This window comes from Aulonocara stuartgranti, assembly GCF_965226115.1.
Source record: "Aulonocara stuartgranti genome assembly, chromosome: 11".
In the NCBI taxonomy this organism is placed as follows: domain Eukaryota; kingdom Metazoa; phylum Chordata; class Actinopteri; order Cichliformes; family Cichlidae; genus Aulonocara; species Aulonocara stuartgranti.
This window is the reverse complement of record NC_138947.1, coordinates 25,496,385-25,518,366: the sequence shown is the minus strand read 5'-3', so window position 1 is coordinate 25,518,366 and position 21,982 is coordinate 25,496,385. Positions and strand designations below refer to the sequence as shown.

At 38.9% G+C, this 21,982-nt stretch overlaps 1 protein-coding gene and 1 long non-coding RNA gene across 6 annotated transcripts in view; one reads left to right on the top strand and one right to left on the bottom strand.

The window, feature by feature from the left end:
* The window catches only part of LOC309717931 (RNA-binding motif, single-stranded-interacting protein 3-like), a 162,899-nt gene that overhangs the window by 20,976 nt on the left and 119,941 nt on the right, over positions 1-21,982 (top strand). For 2 of the 5 annotated variants that reach the window (XM_082552861.1, XM_082552860.1), the window contains exon 1: positions 20,493-21,787. The exons of 2 other annotated variants lie outside the window; for them this stretch is intronic. In XM_082552861.1, coding sequence (XP_082408987.1) covers positions 21,713-21,787 — 75 coding nt within the window. In that variant the 5' untranslated portion in view covers positions 20,493-21,712. Of the gene's footprint in view, positions 1-7,527; positions 7,598-20,492; positions 21,788-21,982 lie in introns of those variants that run through there. One more of the 5 variants, XM_082552864.1, reaches the window with a different exon arrangement.
* Positions 17,536-20,807, bottom strand: LOC309717941. Its single transcript, XR_014279850.1, has 3 exons — positions 20,707-20,807; positions 19,503-19,546; positions 17,536-18,938 (listed from the first exon to the last, which is right to left on the bottom strand). It is a non-coding gene; the product is annotated as an uncharacterized lncRNA (long non-coding RNA).

The window sequence follows — 21,982 nt, the reverse complement described above, 5'->3', positions numbered from 1 at the left end:
TAAAAACTCGATATATCGCCCAGCTCTAGTGTATAGGGTTATAAACATACATTTACAGTGTTGCATATCCTATGTCATATTTGTCATATCTGCCAAAAACTTGTGTGTGCATGTGTTTCTTTGTATGTTTACAACTAAGCCAGCCAATCTAATGAGCTGCCTGGCTTGAAATGGATTTAATTAAGTTAAAACAAGATTTGACTATTAAATTTAATTGAGGTAAATATTATTATAACACGGGTTTAATACACACAGTGGGAACATAAAATGGTAATGTAACATTGTAGTTTTGCTGATGCTGCTTTAATAGAAATCTAATTGTGATCTAATTGTTTTCTGGTATGTCGGGAATTGCTTTTTACAGTTAAACGGCATAAAATAATTATAGCATGTGTCAAATGCAATTTGAGTGATTACTAAAGAAAAAGAAAGTATCCTATCTAAATCAAGTAAACAAACAGCCTAGTCTCTGACAGACTTCATAGTTTCTATAAACATAAAAACTGATAGGTGAATTATAACGTAGCTTATTGGCCTGTAGAACTTTTATAATTAGAGTGGAAAAGGTTTTTGTTTTGTTTTTTTGTTGTTTTTTTTAGTTTTGTTCCCCCCCCCCCCCCCCCCCCCCCCCAGGCTTACATGACAGAAGTGGCTGAAGGGGACAACTCTCCAAGTCTAATTATACAAAGAAGCTATTCATAATATCCTATGAATTATTCATAAAATGTCACAGATACGCAGTCTTCAAATTTCATTTTGCGTTTGAGAAATCTTAGGAAAGCCTTTGTTTTAGTTGCCTGTCCTAGGATCACAGATCAGCTTGATACTGATAATATTGTTGTTGTTGTTGTTATTAAATTTCTCTGCAAATTTAATAACAACAATGCATAAAGTCCCTTCCAATTTATCCACTTGTTTCAGGTAATCTGGCGTTTTAATTTGTCTGAATATGTACCCTGGTCTCTCTTAAACGCCACAACAGGAGTTTTAGTAACAGATCTGATTAAGCATCACTTTTAATACAACACAAGTCTGAATGCATGCAGTCACATTATGTTTGATGTTTCAAAATAATATAGATTTAGGTATCTGACAAATCTATAGCTGTTAGTAAATATGACACGTGAGCCTAGTAGCACAGCTCATCCTTTAATTCTTTTTAAAGAAGAAGACTCGATTTTCCTAGAGTAAAACAGGACAGAACCGCATTGCAACTAGAAGAAAATGTCTGGTAGCTTTGCTTTTTTTTTTTTTTCTTTCAGGTTCATTATCCAATTGCAAGCAGTTGCAGGAACCACTTTTGAATGCAAGGTGATTGGACGTATTGGCTGATGGGATTCAGATTCACACTCAAACTGGCGAAGATTTGCAAATAATCAGTGTCTAATTTATGAATGCGAAAAGATTGCCAACATGTTGCAATAGCTGGAAGTTGGTCTGCATCTGCGATTCAATGGGGCGACTCAACTCAAATGATTACCACCTTTTTGCCAAGTACCTATGTCATTTTGCAGTTAAAATGCTTTTCTGCATTTGTGGAGGAATTTCTAAATTTGTTTTAATTTGGGGTTTTAGTTACTTACAATGTAAGCAGTTTTTGGGAAGTCAAATTCCCTGAAATGTCTCTGTCAACGCATTTTGGCAGTTTGTCAAATTTTGTTCATTCTGCGCTCCAGATGGGTTGAGCGTTAATTTTTTTTTAATCATGATGACCGCGTTTAAGCGGCGTTAACGCTGACAGCATTTTTTTTTTTTTGTTTTGTTTGTTTGTTTTTTGGAAACTAGTTTGTCCATGTTTGGACTGCTTCTGTGTTGTAAACGCGCAAATCAGTCCGTGCATGATTACGTTGCCCCGCCCATCAAAAAGTCTGCGCATGCGCAAATATATCGGCCATCGGCATTTGTTGGACTGATGATTGCCGATTGGAAAATGTTTACATACCGCCCAACCCTATTTCCAGTTTGATATATACCTGAGGTATCAAATAGCAGCACAAACCTGTCATGATTGTATTTTTTTTTTTAACTGAGTGTGTCATACCTATAAGCTAACACAATAGCATTAACAATACATAATAAATTCTCCCTGACATGAGGACAGGATTGATCAGGATATTAAAGGAAATGATGAGCTGTCCTAGAGAGTCACAGTTTAGTAGATTAATCAGACAGTTATAAAGTGTGTTTTTATATGCGTTTCTATAATCACTTGTCGGATTTGGCCTCTAATTATCAAAACAACTCTGAATATATAACTGCTAAGTAGGTGTGGGCGATATGCTGATGAAATTATATCACAATATTTCAAGTAACTCTTGAAATATCTTTATCAATGTCAATTATATTTTTGTTTGTTAGCATAAACAAAATGAACATTTTCAGTCTTCGTTTTCCATTGAGCCACTATCAGCATAATGTCCAGTGACACAGCACAAGTCAAATGTAATTACAAAAGTATTCTAGGAGGTGTTTTTCTGGAAAGTTTAAGTATAGCATATAGCATATAGCATAGCATAACTGCTTAATAGCTTAACAGTGACTAAAATAATTTAACCTTGTACCTCCTCAGGAGCTGTGCAGTATTTTCACAAAGTAAAACAGAAAATATTTTCTCCGTGGGACGTATCTTGGGGTGAGCTTTTTAAACCAGCTCCTTAAAGCCCTCCTCTATCATTGTGTAATCACATTTTCCTGTTAAATGGAGTGCAACTAACAAGTGCTGGTTGAGTCATGTGTTTACTTCTGGGTCACACATCACCAGTTGCTAATAGGGCTAGGGGTTTGATCCAAAATGAATTAAAACTGACATTCAGAACCTCTGATCAATGTAAGCTTGTCCATGTCATTTATTTATTTATTTTATTGTGTTTAGACTCTCCCCTATTATATACTTTGGGCTGGGTAGACTCATAACAACAATCTGCAACATGGAAACATGATGGAGGAAAACTCAAATGCTGAGCTGACTGCACATCTCGAGCAATTTGGACACCGCATTTTCATTTACATTCTTTCAACACATTTTTGACTTAAGTAAAGACAACATCAAACAAAAGAAAAAATCAGAGTGAAAATTGGTGATATTACTTTTGGCCACAATCTGTTACAACATTTGAAGCACCGTCATATTAAAACAAAAGAAGAAAATCCCAGGTTTTAGTTGAGCAAATGAAACGAGAGAGTGTGTGTTTGTGTCTGTATGTGTGCGTGTGTATATTTGTGTTGCTGAAAATAATTTTTCATCCAAGTTGAGGTAAAATTTTGAACCAATTTTTTTTGCGGTCACATGGCCCAGCTCTAGTTGGTATTATATCCTGCTTCATAGCGTGGTTGTAGTCAGTGGTGTTTTTGCCATAAGTGGTGAAACAAGTTTGTTGTTTTTACCTTTATCTTGGTCAGTTTTCTTGCTTATTTTTAAAGCAGTGTGTTGCTTTGCAGGTTGTTGAACATGGCTGTTGTGCGCTCCAGGGAGCTTAAATTCATGGTGTTGCTACATGACTGATATTTTATGTAAAAATGTATGCTTGTATCATCGTGCATGAGAGTTGGCACAGTCCCATCGCTAAGTTAAGAATATTCAGATCTAATGCATTAGGTTTAGTTCCACAGTTATTTAGACGATGACATAATCCTTGTAATCTTGCCTCAGTACAGAGGTTTTAAATCTGCTAGTTTAAAATCAAACAATCAAAATCTTATTAAGTGGAAACTTAGGAGTAGGAAATGTCACAAAACACATTAAAATACAACAAACTGTCATTCTTGAAGCATATCACAATCATACCATTTAAATAAATGAATCCTTCAACTGTCTCTCTTGTGTTTGATTGACCGTAACAAATGGAGGGAGCAGAGTAGCAGTCAGAAATCCACTGGCACAGATTCACACATTTAAACAGCAAAGGAAAGAATAAACAAAAACTCCACACTTAAGCTGAAACGAAACCAGTGCGCACAGATGCATACAGGTGTACAAAGCTTTGCTAAAGTTAAATCGGCCTTATCACAAGTTAACCCCACACCTAAAGGGGGTGGGTGTGTGTGTGTGTGTATGTGTGTGTGTGTGTGTGTGTGTGTGTGTGTGTGAGAGATGACCAGCTATTGTGTTTTGTGTTATGTTTATATCTATTTTAGCATGACCAGAGATCTGGTCAAGAGGATACCACCATTATGTAAATTATATAAATATAAATCAAGAAAATCAAATGGGCAGCTCTAATGTTCTCTGAAGGTTAAGTTGCATCTTGCTCATGTAATGAGATCAGATGGCTACCCTAAAAATGAACAAAGTAATCCAACTGTCTGAAGGTGTTGGAAGTTCATACAGGCTTTGTATATAAAACTGTGCCAGTAAACCAAATTATCAATTAGACAGTGATGTGCACTAGACAATAAAGCTGATATAAAATCAAAAGAACTGTGATAGTCTAGACAAAGTGCAGAGGAGGAAGCATGCATGGAATTAATGTCATCATAATTAAGAATATTTAAGAAACCCAGTGAAACTTGTACAAGGATTTTCCCACTTAATAAATTCAGACCGGCCTTATTTCAGCAATAAAACAAACAAACATTGTAACCTTCATCTTTTTCACTAAGTGCTCATTTTGCACACTAAATACTTGTAGGATGATACAAGTCTGCTCCTAGGGTATGACTGCCAACATTGTCTAAGATTTGGATTCATTTCTGGAAAACATGAATGTTTTTTTTTTTAAGCACTGAGAACCAACTGTAAACCTTGCAGTGATGCCTGTAGTTGCTGAAAGGCAGTTTGAAGTTTGTGAACAGCTTAAATTAGAGTAGAGCCTACTGAGTAAAGTGCAGTATAATTTGCATAAAGGCACACTTTAGCTGTAGACATATTAGTCTTAATATTAATAGAAATGGGGCCTAAAGTTTAACTCCTTTTAAAATCCTGAATCAATTTGACTTGTATTCAGATGTATAAATGCACTGCTTCCTATCTGTAGTGTTTGAACCACCCTATAGCCCCAATGTCACTGAGACTACTCATGGTCAACAGAATCAACAAACAAATGGCAGAAGGCAGTTTTACTTAGTGTAAGGTATTATTGTCAAGTTTTTTTCAAATGACTTTATTACAAAGTGTAGAATCTTAATATGAGAAGCTGCAGATATATGATGCTAATTTCGTAAATCTGAATGATGCCCAACCCTAAATAAGGGCAGAGCATGGGATGCTTTAGTGTTTGTTTTTTTTCTTCTTCTCTTTTTTTTTTTAAGGATTATATTAGTCTGACTCAAATATGAGTAAAAAAATCCACTGTAAGCTTTAGAAGATGGGGATTCAGATGACTGTTTTTTTTGGCTCAGTAGATTTCAAAGGTTTATTGATTGTCACAAAAGAAATGGATCCAGAGAGAATTCAAATTAGAAAACTGACACTTTGCTACATTTGGATGAAAAACAGAACTAGTTGATATAAATTGTTCATCAAAATGCTGAATATCAGTTTTACTTTTGATTTTAACTGAGTTTTCCTATATAGAACTAATGTAGTTTTGTGATGGTCAAACTTCCATCTGAGGTCTATTTCTTACCCCTCTGTAGGAAGTTCAGTCTGCAGGGGAATTTGTTGACCTAGCATTGGCATTCATTTCCCTGAGTACTTATACTGTGAACCATGTATTTCACAGATAATCCAAATTTCTTTATAGGAGCATATTCATTGCCTATTGTAAAAATGTTCCCATGCAAACTCAACATAATGTATTACATTAACTCTGCTAATATCACTATTGTACATGTAATTTAAAAGAGCTTATTCATCAGATTCTTTAAAATATATTTTAAAAACACAAGGTTTGAACTAGTATGTCTTACAGAAGTGTTACCACAATGTTCGCGTAAGTCATTAAAAGTACTGCAGTGGATGAATAGTTGTTGGGTGGATTTGTAGGGTCTTGGATCTTTTGAGTTAACCCTTATAGGAACATTAAGAAATTGCATTAGGTTTAAAGATTCCTGCAGGCACTTGGATGCAGAACATGACCAAATCCCATTTTAAGTCACACAGGACAATTAATTTTGAATCTCTCAGACTTTGTAAGATGGCAGAGAGGAAATGGCATCTTTTATATCATCCTACTCATATTTTAACTGCAAGCAGTTCAAACTGTCTGGCTTTAGGTTTGTTAGATTTTGTTAAGGAGGTACAAAACTGATTTGACAAACATTGCAACTCTACCACCGTTATGATCAGTGCTGCAAACACTCTAGGAAAAAAATCTTGTCAGATTATCAGGTACTGACTCTTTTGGCTGAGTTTATAATAACACCATAATATCCATGTTAATTGGGGCAGCCGAGATCTTGATCAAGTCCATTTTATGGAGAGTTCTTCTAACATTAGCATACACAAAGCCAGGATCTACTATATTTTTAATAGTGGTAATATTTTTCATAGGGCCAAGGTTTGATTGCACATTCCCAGTTAAAAATAGCAGCAAAATAAAACCATTCAATATCCTAGAATGTGTTTTAGTCTCTGGCAGTAGAGCGTTAAGAGTACTTTTTGCACAGTGAGGATGCAATTCAGAGCTTTGAGATTGAAAATACAGCAGCGCCATCAATTGTGATTGGAGAGAGAGAGAGCCATCCAATCACATGGGATATAAAGGTTTTACTTAAAGATTAAATGAGTCTTTTTCCATAGAAGTTCTAAAACCTGGTGAGGGGGTAAAGATCCCAGATGGTCCAGAGAGAGACATGTTAATTAAAAAAAACAACAGATGTGTGTTGGCAGCAGTGTCCGGAAGAGCCAGTCACACTGCTGCCTGTGGTCATTGATAAACAGCAGCAACCACAATACAGAAGGTAAGCTAGGCAACCAAACTAGGCCCCAATAAGCCAACACAATTCGTCCATAACCCAAGAGCAGTAGCTCAGCTCAGGAGAGTCCCTTAGCATCTCTTGTGTAATCAAAATGAGCTTCATAGGAGGTGTAAAGGTTTCTATCAAACAGCCGTGCCCATGTAGTCTAGTGCTAGCTGTAATCCATGAATGCAGCAGCACTAAAAAACTTAAATCTCCTGGCGGTATAAACTGCAATACATTTCTTTTGTTGATGTATAAAAATGTTACTATTCATGACTGTATTATCAATAGAAGACACGGGAGAGGGGAATCAAATTTCAAATATCCCATGCAGGCACACAAACTGGTGAGACTGGTGTCCTCCTTGGGAGCCAACATGCTTAACTCATCTCTAAACATGCGTTTCAAATTAATGCCAGAAAGTTATACTGCTACAAATCATCAGACAGGGCAGATATTAACTCTAAAGATTGTTCCTTTGAAGAATAAAGACTCTGGGAGCTATCATTAAAAGAGTTTTCTTTTTCCTGTTTTCTCATAATCAGTAATCGTTGACTCAAACTGGAATCCTGCTTGATGCTAGACTTAAAGTAGGGTGTAGTTTACTTTCTCTGTATTAAAACTGCTAGATTAAATGCAACAGCAGGGCAAGGGCAGTATAACTTAATGACTCCTTTTTTATTGTAGCTTTTTAGGTCGTTGCCGTACCGCTCAGTGAACGACATCTTCATATTCAGCAACAGGGAGACCAGAGAAGGTAAAAATATTGTTTTCACTGATTTTTCTTTCAAAGTTAACAAGGGCAATGCATGACATATTTTGTGTTAACAAGGGAAATGCTGTCCCCCCCACTCAAATTGCCCCTCTCCCGTTAAAAGCCACCAGGGTATGAAGCAGAAGCCGTTGCTGTGAGGAATGAAAGCCATTGAGTTAAGCTTGTTGAGTTTAATGGAGCAGGAAGGCTATAGTAGAAGTAATGGCTGAGGGTGAGCTTAGCTGCAGGCCTGTCAGGTACCGCAGGGAGAGCAGAGGAAGGCTATATCCTGCAAGATCCTGCTATTATTTACCCCTGACATCCCTTCATTTTTTAAATTAAATACTGTATTTTCTTAGTTGTGGCTTTAGGTCACCATATATAGTTTTGTGCTGTTGCAGCTAGAGAACTTGATTAGTTAAGGCAACAGGAAGTGGACGCCGTTTTGTGTAAAATTTCTGTTAAATCATAAATTGGCTATTAGTCCACTCTTCTGTGATGTGCAACTTTAAAAGCGATACCACTATATCTTTGCAAAGTTAACAGATTGTTTTAATGTGTTTTGGCTTTTGCAGTATCCACTATTGGTGAAGTGTTACCCTTATTGTACTTCCTTTGTATACTTTGCGACTTCTTGATCAGCCATGATGCTTTTGAAAAGCAAACATCCCTGCGGTAACTTTGGTGAGGCTTGATTTGGAAGATCATTAGTGATAATTTTGGTGAGCATGGGTTGAAGAAAGTGTCCTTACAAAACCTTAGATTTTTGTTTTTTGTAGATGCTTTTAACTTGCCTTGATCAAAATAATCTAGCATTTGATACAACCAAATGGGCTATAGGGTTCTTCTTTTGCTTTTTTCCTTCTCTCTACTTAATTCAAAACAACTTTAAGAATTATTTTTACAATGACAAACAGGCAACTAAAAGACAAATGGCAATGAAAAAGAAGCCTTCTTGGTGGAGGTACTTGGTACCTCTCAGTTGCCTTTATGCTTTAAACCAGGGGTCTCAAGCTTAAATGAGCTGTGGGCCACTGTTGGCGCTGTCATCTCATTGGAGGGCCACTTTAGTGTTCAAGTAGTACAAAAACACAAACAAGAAAACACCCACAAATATTTCCTCACTCTTAACTGAAGCCTTTCATTGACCATTCATTGAACTACCAAAAAAACAAATTGGTACTCTCTTTCTGGCCAGACACGTGACAGCACTTCTGTTATAATTTTGTTCGTATTTAACAAAATAAGAATACAGATGTAAGTGTACACATTAGTTTTTGACTGCTAGTGAAAATTGTTTTCTCTACAAATAACTCTCACTGAACTAACACAGCCAATCCCTCAACATGTTTGTACTCTCTGCTCATATTGCCTTCATATTAAGTCTTTTTTTTTTTTTTTGCTTTTTAAAGAAATTATTTTAACATTGCACTCAACAACAAACATCTCCTCCCTAACAAAATAACTTCAAGGGCCACATTTTATTATATTTCTTCGTGGCCACAAGTAGGGGTGACGTGGGCTGCAAGTGGCCACCAGGCCGTGACTTTGAGACCTCTGTGTTAAACTAACATGGCTTTAGATAAGGCCACCTGTTCTTACCCATCACTACTTGTTGATAATAATGTCTTAAGTGATTGCTTGGTTGGCTAATTAACAGCAGCTTGGAAAAAGAAGTAGCAAATGATGACATTTGGCTCTCATAATATGCTAATGTCAACTAGATGTTGGCTACAGACACTGGTGGTTTATGTCTGCGTGATGGTGATATCAGGCAGGTGTTGCAGTTGTTAATGGTCAGTTTTATGTCTCGTATAGTTTGTTCTAGAGGCTGAACTGCAATTCTACTGATTGATTATAGTACAGACATGTCTGCGTGGGCATAATGACTACAATGGCAGGATTGATTTTATTTATTAAAGTAGAGGTTACAGTCTCTCCTCTCCTCCTCTTTTCTCCTCTCCTCTCCTCTGCCAGATGGCTGCTCCTTAATCAAACTCTCGTACCTTAGAGAGGTAAACACATTATGCTGCCCTGATTACACTAGCTTGGTGAAGCGTACAATGGAATGTGCGTGTAGGCTTTGCATGTGCATGACGGCTAGTGCATATGTACTTGTGTGTATGGACAAACTAGACAGGGGTGGGGGGGCTCCTATTAAGAGGCGGTGCTGTGGGGTATACACTTGGGAACCTTCAGTCTTACAAAAAGCTCCCGTCCAGAAGGGATACACACACGGGAACAGAAATTGTTACTCAGCATAAAGATCTTCAGTTATTCTCTCATTCTCGGACAGTAAACAATCCCCCGCCCACTGTAGCTATGGAAACACTAGCTGCCGCAGGCCCTCATATGGCTCCACTAGTCTGTTCTACACTGTGGTATACTATAGTTATCCCTGCCAAGTATTGAGGCAGGCATACTGCTGTCATACATTCCAGCAAATGCCATAAAGGGTCCTGTCATACAATCCAGCAGATCAATAAGCCCCTGGGCTTGATGTCACACAGTAATATATGTCTAGCTGTGAAAACACTGACATCGAGGCGAGCCATGTAACTTGCTTTGGCAAGGGGAACAAAGCAGAGTGGGGCTGCAGTGCTAATAGTCTGGCAACCCGATAGTGTTAGAGGCAAACACTACGGTTTTCACAGGACTCAGCTGACAGAGTGCCGAATGACTGCGGTGTGGCTCTGCACGTCTTGGTCTCTGGAAATTCAGAGGGGGGAAGAAAGCAGTGTTACATGCTGCTAAGTTATAAAAACAGTCTTGCACTGAGAAAACCAAGCTGCTTTAGTGTTATTGACCTTTTAGGAGGGTGCAGAAAATTGTAAGCGGGTCATATTTGGAGTAGAAATGTAAAGGAGGTGAATATAGAATATGGACCCTGACAGCTTCCGTCTCGGTCTATAAAAACCAGGAGCAATTTCCTACATGGCTGAAAAGAAAATCCAGATGAAAGAAATGAGAATGATTTTATTTGTCCTTTTGTGATTCATTGTCTTTCTAGTTACTGCAGAAAGTGGCATCTTTCTGAAATCAGTATTTCCTTGTAGTAGTTAAGCACTCCTGGGATATGCTTATAGGTCGAGTCAGTCAGAAAAAATGCTGTATATTTAATTAGCTACAGAGAGGATAATTCAGACAAAAATCACAATACGTTATCTGTTTATCTAATTTCTTATGGTAATTAATGTAGTTTGTATCTCCTTTAATAAAGTTCTTTGTAGATTCAGCTGTATTTTCCGAGTGGTGCAGCCTATATTTCAAGGATGCAAGGGTGAATAGTTGGGTGGAGGTTGCCCGAGCAGTTATTCTTCGGATTTAAGAGATGATGTCTAGATTTAAGTAATTACAGCAAACAGTAACCAGACATTGTTCAGTACTATCACAGCCGAGTCACAGCCAATTCAAACATTTTCTCTAACAAAAAGTTCAGATGTCATCATTTTGTTGAAAAGGAGGACATTATTGTGACATAGTTGCCTTTTCCCCCCTTCCTCTTCTCCAATGATTCCAAATATGGGCAGTGACATTAATAAGTAGAAAATTGGTCTGTTCAGGTGTCTGTGCCAGGATACAGATGAAGACAGTCATTTTGGTTATCAAATTAAGCTTAGATCTAGAGTAGTGTCATTTGACTAGAGTACCACAATGATGTTTATTCCACTGTGGAACACGTAATTAGCAGTGATGATACTGGCCTTTGATGAGGCCGGATGAGATGTAGTGAAATCCTTCATGCATTATAATTTGTGTGGTGTGCAACAGCGTAGGCGTCAAGAGAATTAAGACTATGAATATGGATGTTGGGTGAGCATCATGAGAGTAAATGTGCTTACTCTATTGATTAAATCTCCCATCAGTCACCTAGCAGCGTGGTCCCCATCCCCTGTCTCTCCCCCCGTCTATCCTTTCCTCTCCTACATCTCTCTACTCATCTCTGTCAAGGCGGGCTCAGTGGAGTGGTTAAATTGTCCATAGCGCGTAAACGGTCGTTTATAAAAGTCGACAGACGTGGCGGTCGTTTGCTGAAATTAATTACCCCTCGAAGCCACAGCAAGCATGGGCTCTAGTCAGTCAGTCACGGTCCACCACCTCACATGCCCTGTACCTGCACAGAAAGACAGAGAAAGAGAGGGCTGGAGAGAGCCAGGTAGACTGGCATCATTTTTTGCAAGAGTGCAGTGACTGAAGGACGGGGATGATTAAAACTGGGAATGAATTATGAGTGATATATTATTCCATAAAGTGGAAGAAGTGGAGGTACAAAATCGACCCCCTATATTATGTTGTGATACCACAACAAAACACAGAAGACATCTTGGTATTAATCCAGCTTGTGCACTTTTTAATTGTGAAGTACCACCCCGTGTGCATATATTACTGGAGCAAAAGATCCATGGGGAGTTTTGCGCTGACACAGCCCAGGAAGATAATGTGATACAGACCACAGTGACGTGAAACTAATCAGAATGTGTTCATCTTCAGCAGGAGTAACTTAATGAACTTCTGCAGTATCTGATGCAACACTTCTCTAACATTAATAAAAGCTTCATCTCCTGTCTGATTTGCATAATTGTTAAAATGAATCCACTGACGCGCTGCTCTTTTTTTCATTTTTAATAAAATGATGATCTGTGTTAAAGTGAGCCATCCCTTACTGTTGAGATGGGAGGGGAGAGGGAGGGAGAAGAAAAGAGCATGGGAGGAGTGGGATTTGCAAAGGGGCCTAAGGTGATTTGTCACAGTTTTGATTCAGTCATGTAATGAAGCATACACTGTTGTACAAGGGGTTATTGGTTTGAAGTGATATTTCATATGGCCTTATGGCAGTGGAGATGGTTTGGAATTTTTCCCATATACTGTAACACAATCTCTCCACTAGCTTGTCTGCCTGTCTCATTGCCTGAAACATGAACGTGTGTCCTCTGTTCTTAATCTGCTTCTTGCTGTTGTCCATTTAAAAATGCTGTGCCTCATATTTCAGAATATTTTTGCTAGTGTCACTTGCTATCATAGATGCTTAAGTAAAAATACTTAAAGTTGGTAAATGGACTGGTTCTTGTATAGCGCTTTTCTACTCTCACTGAGCACTCAATGCGCTTTACACAATTTGTGCATTCACCCAATCATGTGCATTTACACAAGCACTTATCTAAGGTTTTTAGTGCTTCTATCTAACATTCACTCACATTCATGCTCTGATGGATGCATCGGAGGGCAACATGGGGTTAGTATCTTGCCCAAGGATATTTGGCATGCAGACTAGAGCAGACTGGGATTGAACCACCAATCTTGCGGTGAGTAGGTGTCCCGCTCTACCAACTGAGCTAGAGCCATCCCATTATTTGTGTCGTAGAACTGAAGATGATTTCCTGATTTATTTAGAGGTGCTGTATGTGATTAGTTTCAGGCTGAACATTACATTAGGATTAGACTACCTACAGCACAGTACAGCTACTGCACTAACAGAGTCATGCATTCTGTCTGTCAGTACTTCTCCAAAGCGTCGGAATACTTTAGATAAGATCTTACATTACTTAAAATTCCATGTATTTGGATTAACCAAATCTAACAACTAGTATCTGTTATAAGAAAGACTAGAATCTGAGCTAGTCTGAGCCGACACTGCCCCAGTAAGCCTACAGGCATTTTTGCTGGTTAAAGACAAGTGTTGGCTAGTATCATCCTGTAACATTTCTCAGTATAAACCCAGTCAAAGCCAAAATGACTGTCAATACATTCAATATTGGTGTAGGAAATAATTATTAAAAATTGCATTTATTTTCTTTTTGCTGCAAGCTTTCTCCACATTATCTGACATTACACCAGACACAAAAGAACTTTCCTTGGCAACAAAACAACAATATAATAGCTACATAATGGGGACCCTTGAAATTAGTTTTAAAAAAAAAATTAAATGAATGGGGCAGCATACAAGTGTTCTAGCCTCTACACATGTTGAAGAAGGATGACAATAAACACAGTAAAAACTACAATGGTGACTACTGCAGCTGCCAAGATGGTGCCAACCTGACTTGTTGATGAAGGCAGTAAGAGTTGGGTATGGAAATACTTTGGTCATCCACCTCAAAATGCAAAGGGGAATAACTGATCCCTAAAAGGAAATATACAATAAACATTAGGTTTAGTAAAGCACCTAAAAACCCAACTACCTGATTTATTCACAGATTTCAAGGTGAATGAGTTTCAGTCAATATCCAGCAACATCCAAATGATCATTCTCCTTATGTTACTGCGAAGTATGCATTTCCATTTAGGTTGGGAAAGCTGGCATTGCAGTTGTAAAGTCAGCTACATCACAAAGGCTATAATATTTGTAATGGCTCATGTCATATAAATGTTTAAGATAATTTGATGTAAATAACTTGTCCTGTGAGCAGAATCTTAGCATTTAAATGGTGTGCTATAACCATGCCATTCATTAAAAAAAATAAAAAAAAATAAAAAAAATAAAAAAAACCAATTAAATTATTATTATTTTTTTAATTATTGTTTGTTTGTTTTTTAATCGAGGATTTTATGTTTAGGTACATGGAATAATATGTATCAAATTGGGTGTGAAAAATTGTGTAATTATACTGGTATTGGTATTGACTGCTAAACTGTCATTCCAACTTACAGTAATACTTACAATACTTACAATATACTCTGGTAGCCCATTGACTGAGTTTAGCACTTAATCTTACTTCTTATCAATACTTTGAGGCAGCGTGTGGCTTTACTTACCTCTGCTATTAAAGAAGTCTTTGAGAATGTGGGAAGGTGTAAAGATTCACTAAATTTCAAGACTTGGATATTAACTTCAAGACATTTTATTTGTATATTCACATTATTTACAATTGTATTTAAAAAAAACAACAACAACAACAACAAATTAATTAGTACATAAAGGAGACCCAGTTGAAATAGATGAGTGGCAAATTAAATCAATGCAATAAATCAGCAGGGAAGTTTTGAATTGCAGGTGAGATGTGTAACTTTTGGTCTTTCCTAGCTGCTACATTAGAGGCTTGAATCAGTCTTTGTGTCCTACATCATCACACAGCAGGAGCAATCTGAGGTATCAGGGGGGAGGAAGAGCAGGTTATTAAACCACCAGCCTTACCTGTGTTTAAGATAAGATAGAACTTTATTAATCCCTCGGGTGGGTTCCTCTGGGAAATTCGATTTCCAAAAGCACAGCACCGACAGAAGTTACAGTTACAGTTGCCAATTCACTTTCTTTAAAATCTTCAGCAGTACTGACAATGTGCAAAAAACAGTTGAGAGAATGTGGCGTAGATGTAAACACACAATGCCAATGATATCATTTCTTTAGGTCTAATTTCTTCCCCTTTGAGTTCCTGGATTGAGGAAACCGTTTATTCTGCATTCTGTGTAGTCCCCATGTTTGTATCTCAGGAGACTCACAATGAGACAAATTTCCTCATGCTGTGTGTGGCAATTGGATGTAATAGTCCATTTACCACTGTAAATCTGCTGTGTGCGAATACCACTGTGTGTGTGCGCGTGTGTGGTGATATCCTGGCAAGTGTTTTTCCTGAATCCTACCAGTGCAGCTTCTGTAGAGGACTATCATCATCATATGACCTCTTGTATTTTTCCAGCTGTATCTGAACTAACATGTAAGGATTTGACTCTTGTTTTTTCTTCTTTTTTTTCCCTCACTCTCTTTTGTGGCTCAGTGTTTGTTATACATCTGGTGGTCAGTGATGAGAGAAACGCATCCCTGAGACACAGCATGGCCTTTCCTGCTCCATTTACAAACTGCTTTGATGTCTGTTATTTGTTAAACATTGGACTTGGAAAAATCCTTAGAACAATGTCCTTTTTGTTAAGAAATGCAGATGCAGCAGGGACACATTCAGTCTGTAGAAACTGGCTGAGAATTAGATTGTGCTTATAAGTCTGTTTGATATTAAAATTAAGACAATTAACTGGCGTGAACTTACTATAGTAATTAAGGCTGTCCTGTCACTGGATAAGGTAATTAGGAAGCTTTATTCTGGCAGCGTATGGAGTGAGATGTAAAGATTGTGCTGCTCATAATAGAACTATGAAGTTGTGGAGGAATCAATTCCCTCTCTTTCGTAAACTTCAGTGTCAGCAGAATCTTAAGAATTCATGAAACATTCGGTTGGTATGCTACTGATATTACACACATACACATCCCTTGGCTCCTTGTATGCATTGTTTTTTGGCATTCTGCACATGGTGTTGAATGAATGTGCAACCTTACTCGATCAAACACTGTGTGTGAGAGTCTGACAGGGAATGGATGCTCTTTAAAGGAATACTTACATAATTTCTGCTGCTGGCAGTTTCTCACAAATCGCTTGTTTTATTTCCCCAACATAATAAAAATAGTGATTTGATCATTTGAAATGATTCAAGATTGGACATGATGGAATAGAATTATGTGAAAACTACCCAAAATTATCTGCTCAAATCAGCTTTCCTTTTAATAAAACTGTTGAGCCAGTTTAGTTTCCTAAACTTGTGAAATTGTTGAATATCTGTTGCAATTTTCTTTTTTTATGATTACACTAAAACAGATCAGGCACATTATGATGATCATTAATGCAAATGCTTTTTTTTATTTTATTTTTTTATTTATACTACAGACTCACCTGTCTGGTATAGAAAAGTGTTCAGGAGTAACTGTTTGCTCCTGACAGTTGATTTTAGAGCAGAAATCTATGAAAGTCTCTCGATTTGGGGATGTTTAAATGGATCATGTCTAGAGACTCCTACGCACACAGCAATAAACTACCCTTCAAGCCTCATTAACATTTTGTTAAACCTGGATTGCATGAATCATCTAGAGCTTCTTTATTATCCTTCGGAAAGTTTAAGTGTTTAAACTGTCTCAGATGCCTTGTTGTTTATGGACAAGTGGTGTTATTAAAATATGAAAGTTGCCATTCGCACATTAAAAAAGACTTTGAGGCCTCTTCCTTTGAGTGTGAGGAAAAAATGAGTGTGAGAGTTGGTGATGCTGCTTTAGCTTGGATAATTTGATGTCCTGCTTGCCAGAATGGTTGCCATGGTTAATGTTACACATGTAATGTAGGCAAAGTCCAGCACTGTTAAAGTTTAAAGCAACTATAGTAAATATGACCTTTTGAGCCTAACATTAACAGGTGCTAGCATGCTGTAACAGTAGAGGGATGTCAATGTTAGCCTTCAGCTCAGAGGAATATTGTTTCTAAGCCTCATAGAGCAGCTTGTATGGTTATAAAAATATGTGGCATCATATTTTAACTTAACTTTTTTTCTTTTTAATTGAAGAGTGTGTGTCAAAGCAGGAACCTGTTTTCTTCATGCAAAAGAGAAATCTTGATGGTTTGTACTTGTGCTTAATTGCTTGTCGGCTAATGACTTCAATCTGAGTCACTTGTCTCCCATTTCAAGTACATCATACACACTGTAAGATGAGCAGCCATTTATCTGATGACTTACTACCTTCCAGGATTACTTTGGGTTGAAAAGAATTTGATTTTATGGTTAGTAATAATTTACTGTAATGAATAATCACAGGTTCTTTAGAAGAAATATAGTCTAAAACTAAGTGGTTGACAGTATATAAGCAAATTTGAAGACTAAACCATGCAAAAACAATTCTTAAACATCACCTACATTTGCACAAAAACACAATTGTAAAGATCAAGTTATTTTGATTACCTAACACTCTTATTGTATTGAAATAAATGTATGCACTCCTGATGACACATTTGTTTCAGAAGCAGAGTAAACAAGCTCAATTTGTCAAATGGTTAACAAGGCAGATGAAAGGGATTTACAGTGCTGAATTCAGGCTTGCCTACGGGCACGATGAAAGGTTAGAACTGTGTTGCACACTTTGACTCAGACCTGCATTCACACATCAGTGCTAAGGTAAGACCGGTAAGATTTTCCTCAATTAACTCTTGAAAACCCAGTTAGATCCTAATAAGAGCTTTATTTGACCAAGCGGTTCTGAGGACTACCTGGTGGTAAATACCCACTGGGGAAATTCCCTGGAAACATTAAAAAGGTTTGTTACCTTTTTAATGTTTGTTTTTGCGTTGCTGAGAGAAATTGGATGTTATAGCTGGCCAGCAGTTGGTGATGCAGCATAACCTCTTCTTTTATTTCCTCGTTATCCAGTTTCACCCTCTGTTTTCTTTCTATGTTGCTTCCCTGTGTGGTGGATGACTATAGGGGAGTTACGTGGAATTGGTAGTGAAGATTTAGAATATTTCATACTGGGTCAAAGTAGCCCTTCATTTCATTTATTGTATACACACTCCACAAACCTTGGACATTAAATTTGTTGTGTTTTTCTTCCATTTTTAAGGACTGTGTTAAGAGCTTTTGTTAACATGGGTAATATGTTGGCAGTGGCTGCTGGAGCTGCATCAGTGTGTTCAACCAGTCACCCTACAATTAAATCTGTACCAATTACACTACGCCTATGTCAGTAAGAACTCATATTTTGTACCTTCTCTGTAGTAAGAGCTAAAAGAGGACAAACTGAGTTCTAACACTACAGTGGTCTCTAATTCCTGCATTTTGGACACGGGACACAAGAGAATAGTTCATCCAAAAGTCAGAATTATAAAGTTCTCCGGGTTCAGAAGTGCATAAACTCTGACCTGAGTGTGCTTGGTCCACAAAAGGCTGTAAAGATCATCGTTATCAGTGGTATAGAATTTTTTACCCATCTCTTATATATGGAGCAGTGTTTATGTTCATCCCCTGAAGATGTCTGTACATAAATGTTGCAGGTCTGCTGCTAAGGGCGGTGGGTAGATTCTTGGCATCTTTACTCTGCATGTCGAAGTATCCTAGCGCAAGATGCTGAACTCAATTACTCCTGATGCATACGAACAATGAGTGTGTCTGAATGTTAGGCGTAGAAAAAACAGTCCTTGTTTGTCCATTTCTTTTTGTAGCATGTCCTTATTTAGGCAAGAAGCATGGTGCACCAGCCTTTAGCCACTCTATCACCAGTCTGTTGCAGGGGAAAACTGCATGAATGCACGTGTCTTCACAATTTTGACGTTAAACAGCCCAACACAACAGTTTGTTTCAGGGTGACTTACAGCACCACATATCAACCAGTTACCTCAAGATTCTTAAAAGTAGAGATGGTGTCTGTCTTCCAAATCCAAACTGGAAGCTGGTTCCACAGAAGAGAGGCCTGGAATCTGAAGGCTCTACCACCCATTCAACTTCTAAATATTGAGTATCTAAGGCCACGGGTATCCTTAAGGTGAAGAAAAGCAGGAGCATAAACATCATTTTCTCCTCTTGGGTTTTCCACTTTTGTGAACTATGGGGAAAACAACGAAACAGGGATTGGTTTGGTCAATAATATTTAGTAATTTCAAGGACCATTTCACTTTCATAGTCTTTGGTCGAGAGCCATGTTTCTCAAACATTATGTTAGTAGTAGTAGTAGAGACAAGTGTTGCTGTCTTTACCACTACTGCCAAAAAATACTCTGTGACAATGGGAATAGTTCAACAGTCAGTTTTAGTAAAGTACGTGAAGTTTCCCTTTAAACCAGAGAGGGAGATGCTACAGTATATTTTTAAGGTGAAAAATATAATTTTGGTTATCCAGTTTTGCTTAACTGGTTTGTCCTGACCAGTATTGCTGCTATTATGAAAACCTTATATGGTCAGAAGCTGTTATGTAGGAAAACGGTTTCATCTTCAAAAGATGTTCAAAGAATAAAGTTATATTAGAATTTCAGAGCAAAACTCAGTATAGTTGTTACAGTTTGGTTTTTGCTGAAAATGTGACTTTTTATGACTACAGTGAGTGTAAACTAAGGTAGACCGGCCGAATGTTATTTGAGTTAACTGACCAGAGCAATGACTTCTCTACTCACCAGATTAGCTCGACGTGCTTATAACTTGCACGACTCACTCAAACCTGTGGAGAGTGGTATGAAAAAATTAATGTACATGTAGGCATAGTGACAAATGGCTCTTAGAGGAGCCCACAATATTAATGTGTTTTTGCATCACAGGCTGTAAAGTAGTTTAATTGCCCACAAGAAATGAAGCTCTTATCTAAGAGTTTTCATGTATGCTTTCTGTTCTTGTGCCCCCTCTTTCCACTGCAGTGCATTGTCTGCCAACCCTTGTATCTTTCTTTCTCACAGAGAGCTGTAGTCAGAGGGCAGAGCAGCCTTTTCATGCATGGCTCACTTTGCTTATGTAAGAGCACTACTTAAACCTGGTTACATCACATAACAGGCAGCACTGTGTCAGTGGGTCACTGTGCCATACAACCACTGAACTACATACACCCTCCATGTCGGGCCCTTTTGCTGACATGTGTGAAAGTAGCATTGCTGTGTGCAGCAAGGCATCCTGTGCAGTTTGGAAGGGACTGTTTTAAGCTTATAAGCTTTTATGTATTAATTTATCTCTGCTGGTTATATTAGATAATCTCAACAGTCTGTTTAAACCAGGATGGCATTAATTAATCACGTACATGTAGTGAAAAATGACCATTTTGCTGCTCAATTGTTGCTGCACCTGTAGGGTGCCAGCAGGGGGTCCTCTGTTTTCCAAATATTCTTTATGTATCCTCGTTGCACTCTTCACTCCAGCTCACACCGCCACCCACCTCCACCTTTCAAGCTGAGCAGCCCTTATCGGTCTTTCTTTTTCTCATTCTATTTAGCACAAACACACTCACAAGGGCTTGGAAGAGGGCAGGACCAGCCACTCCCACTGTTCTATAGTTCCATCATAAACACAGAGGGCGAGAGAGCCAGACAGCGAGAGGAAGAGAGAGAGCGAGGGAGGAGCATAGCTGCGCTGAGCCGAGCCCCTCTATGCCTCAGCACGCACAGTGGAGCAGACGCCAACAGCCACACAAACACACTCCCCTCTCAGTTACATGCACAGTCACACACATACCGCACGCACACACCACCACCTCCACCACCGCTGTTGCCGCCACCACTTCCACCACACACACACACACACACACACAGTGACGGCTGCCAGGCGCAGTGGGAAGCAAGCCGTCAGGGAGTGAGCTTGAGAAGAAAGAGAGGAGAAGAGAGTTGGAGGGGGCACCTTGTGGATCAGAAGGGATTTTCCTCTGTGTGAGTGCACGTCTGGATAACGCCATCTGCTTCTTCCTCAGCTAGAGGAGTTTTCACCACGGCTTTTTCTTTTTGCTCATCCTCCACGCCGGGCTTCAGCAGTATCTACCTATCTATCCCCGGAGCTTAACAAAAGAGGGAGGGAGTGAGGAAAAAAAAAGGCAGTCACAGCTTCAGCTCTAGACCACCCTCTCTCCTCCTCCGCCTCCGCCTCCTCTTCCTCCTCCTCCTCTTTTCTCCCCAGCTCCACATCCATGTGTGAGTTCATCGCTGATTTCCCTGTCTTTTAAGGATAGAGAAGAGGACAGCGTGTGTTCTCCAGGATACAGCCGAGCTCCCAGAGGGATCAGGGTCTCGTCTGGTACACAAGAGGGGGAGGAAGAACGAGACAGGGAAACGGATACACAGGAAGAGAGAGAGAGAGCTGGAGAGAGACAAGAGAAAGACACTGGAAAGCAAATTAAGGGGCATGTTCAGGGCAGCACAGAAGAAGAGTGAGTCAAATTTTTAGAGCGGAGTGTGCAGGGAACCGGCAACCGAAACCCAGCCGTTCATCCCTCCTCCTCCTTATCATCCTCTTCTTCTTCCCTCTGCTTTCCCCCCCCCTCTCAGTCAGGCTTTTCAATTCCCTCTATTGTTTCCCGTATTTCTGCTATCCTTTCATATCTTCCTTTCCTCACTCCACACCTCCTTCTCCCCAAACCTCTTTCTGCTGCCACTCCGGAATCTCTTTCCAGACCCACGCAAGGAATGGTTCTGTGAGATTCCCTTTGAGCTCTCAGACAAGTAGACGGACTAAAATCTCAAGCACTATCTGTTCTTCTATCCATTCCTCCTTCTGCGCGTGTATCACCTTCACCAGTGAGAGGAGAGCGTTCTCTCTTCATCCCCCACTCTTGGAAGCAGTCATTTAAAGAATTCAGGCCATCCCCTCGGAAGTGATCAGCCTCCAGGACCTTCAACTGGATTCCAGCTACATGGGAAAACGTTTGGAACAGCAGCCAATGTACCCCCACTACACCTACTACTACCCCCACTATCTCCAGACCAAGGTAAGATGGTCAGCAAGGTTTGACTTATTGCGTTTCTGTGTTGCAAATGTAGATCAGCACGTCGTCTTAAAACTGTTGCAAAATTGCACTCTTCAACTCCCCTGTTAAAGTTTCGCCTTCCATATCTTGTATCTCTTTAAATCTTTCCTAACCAGTGTGAATCAGTCCAGAGTGTCGAAGTTGTTGCCCCCCACA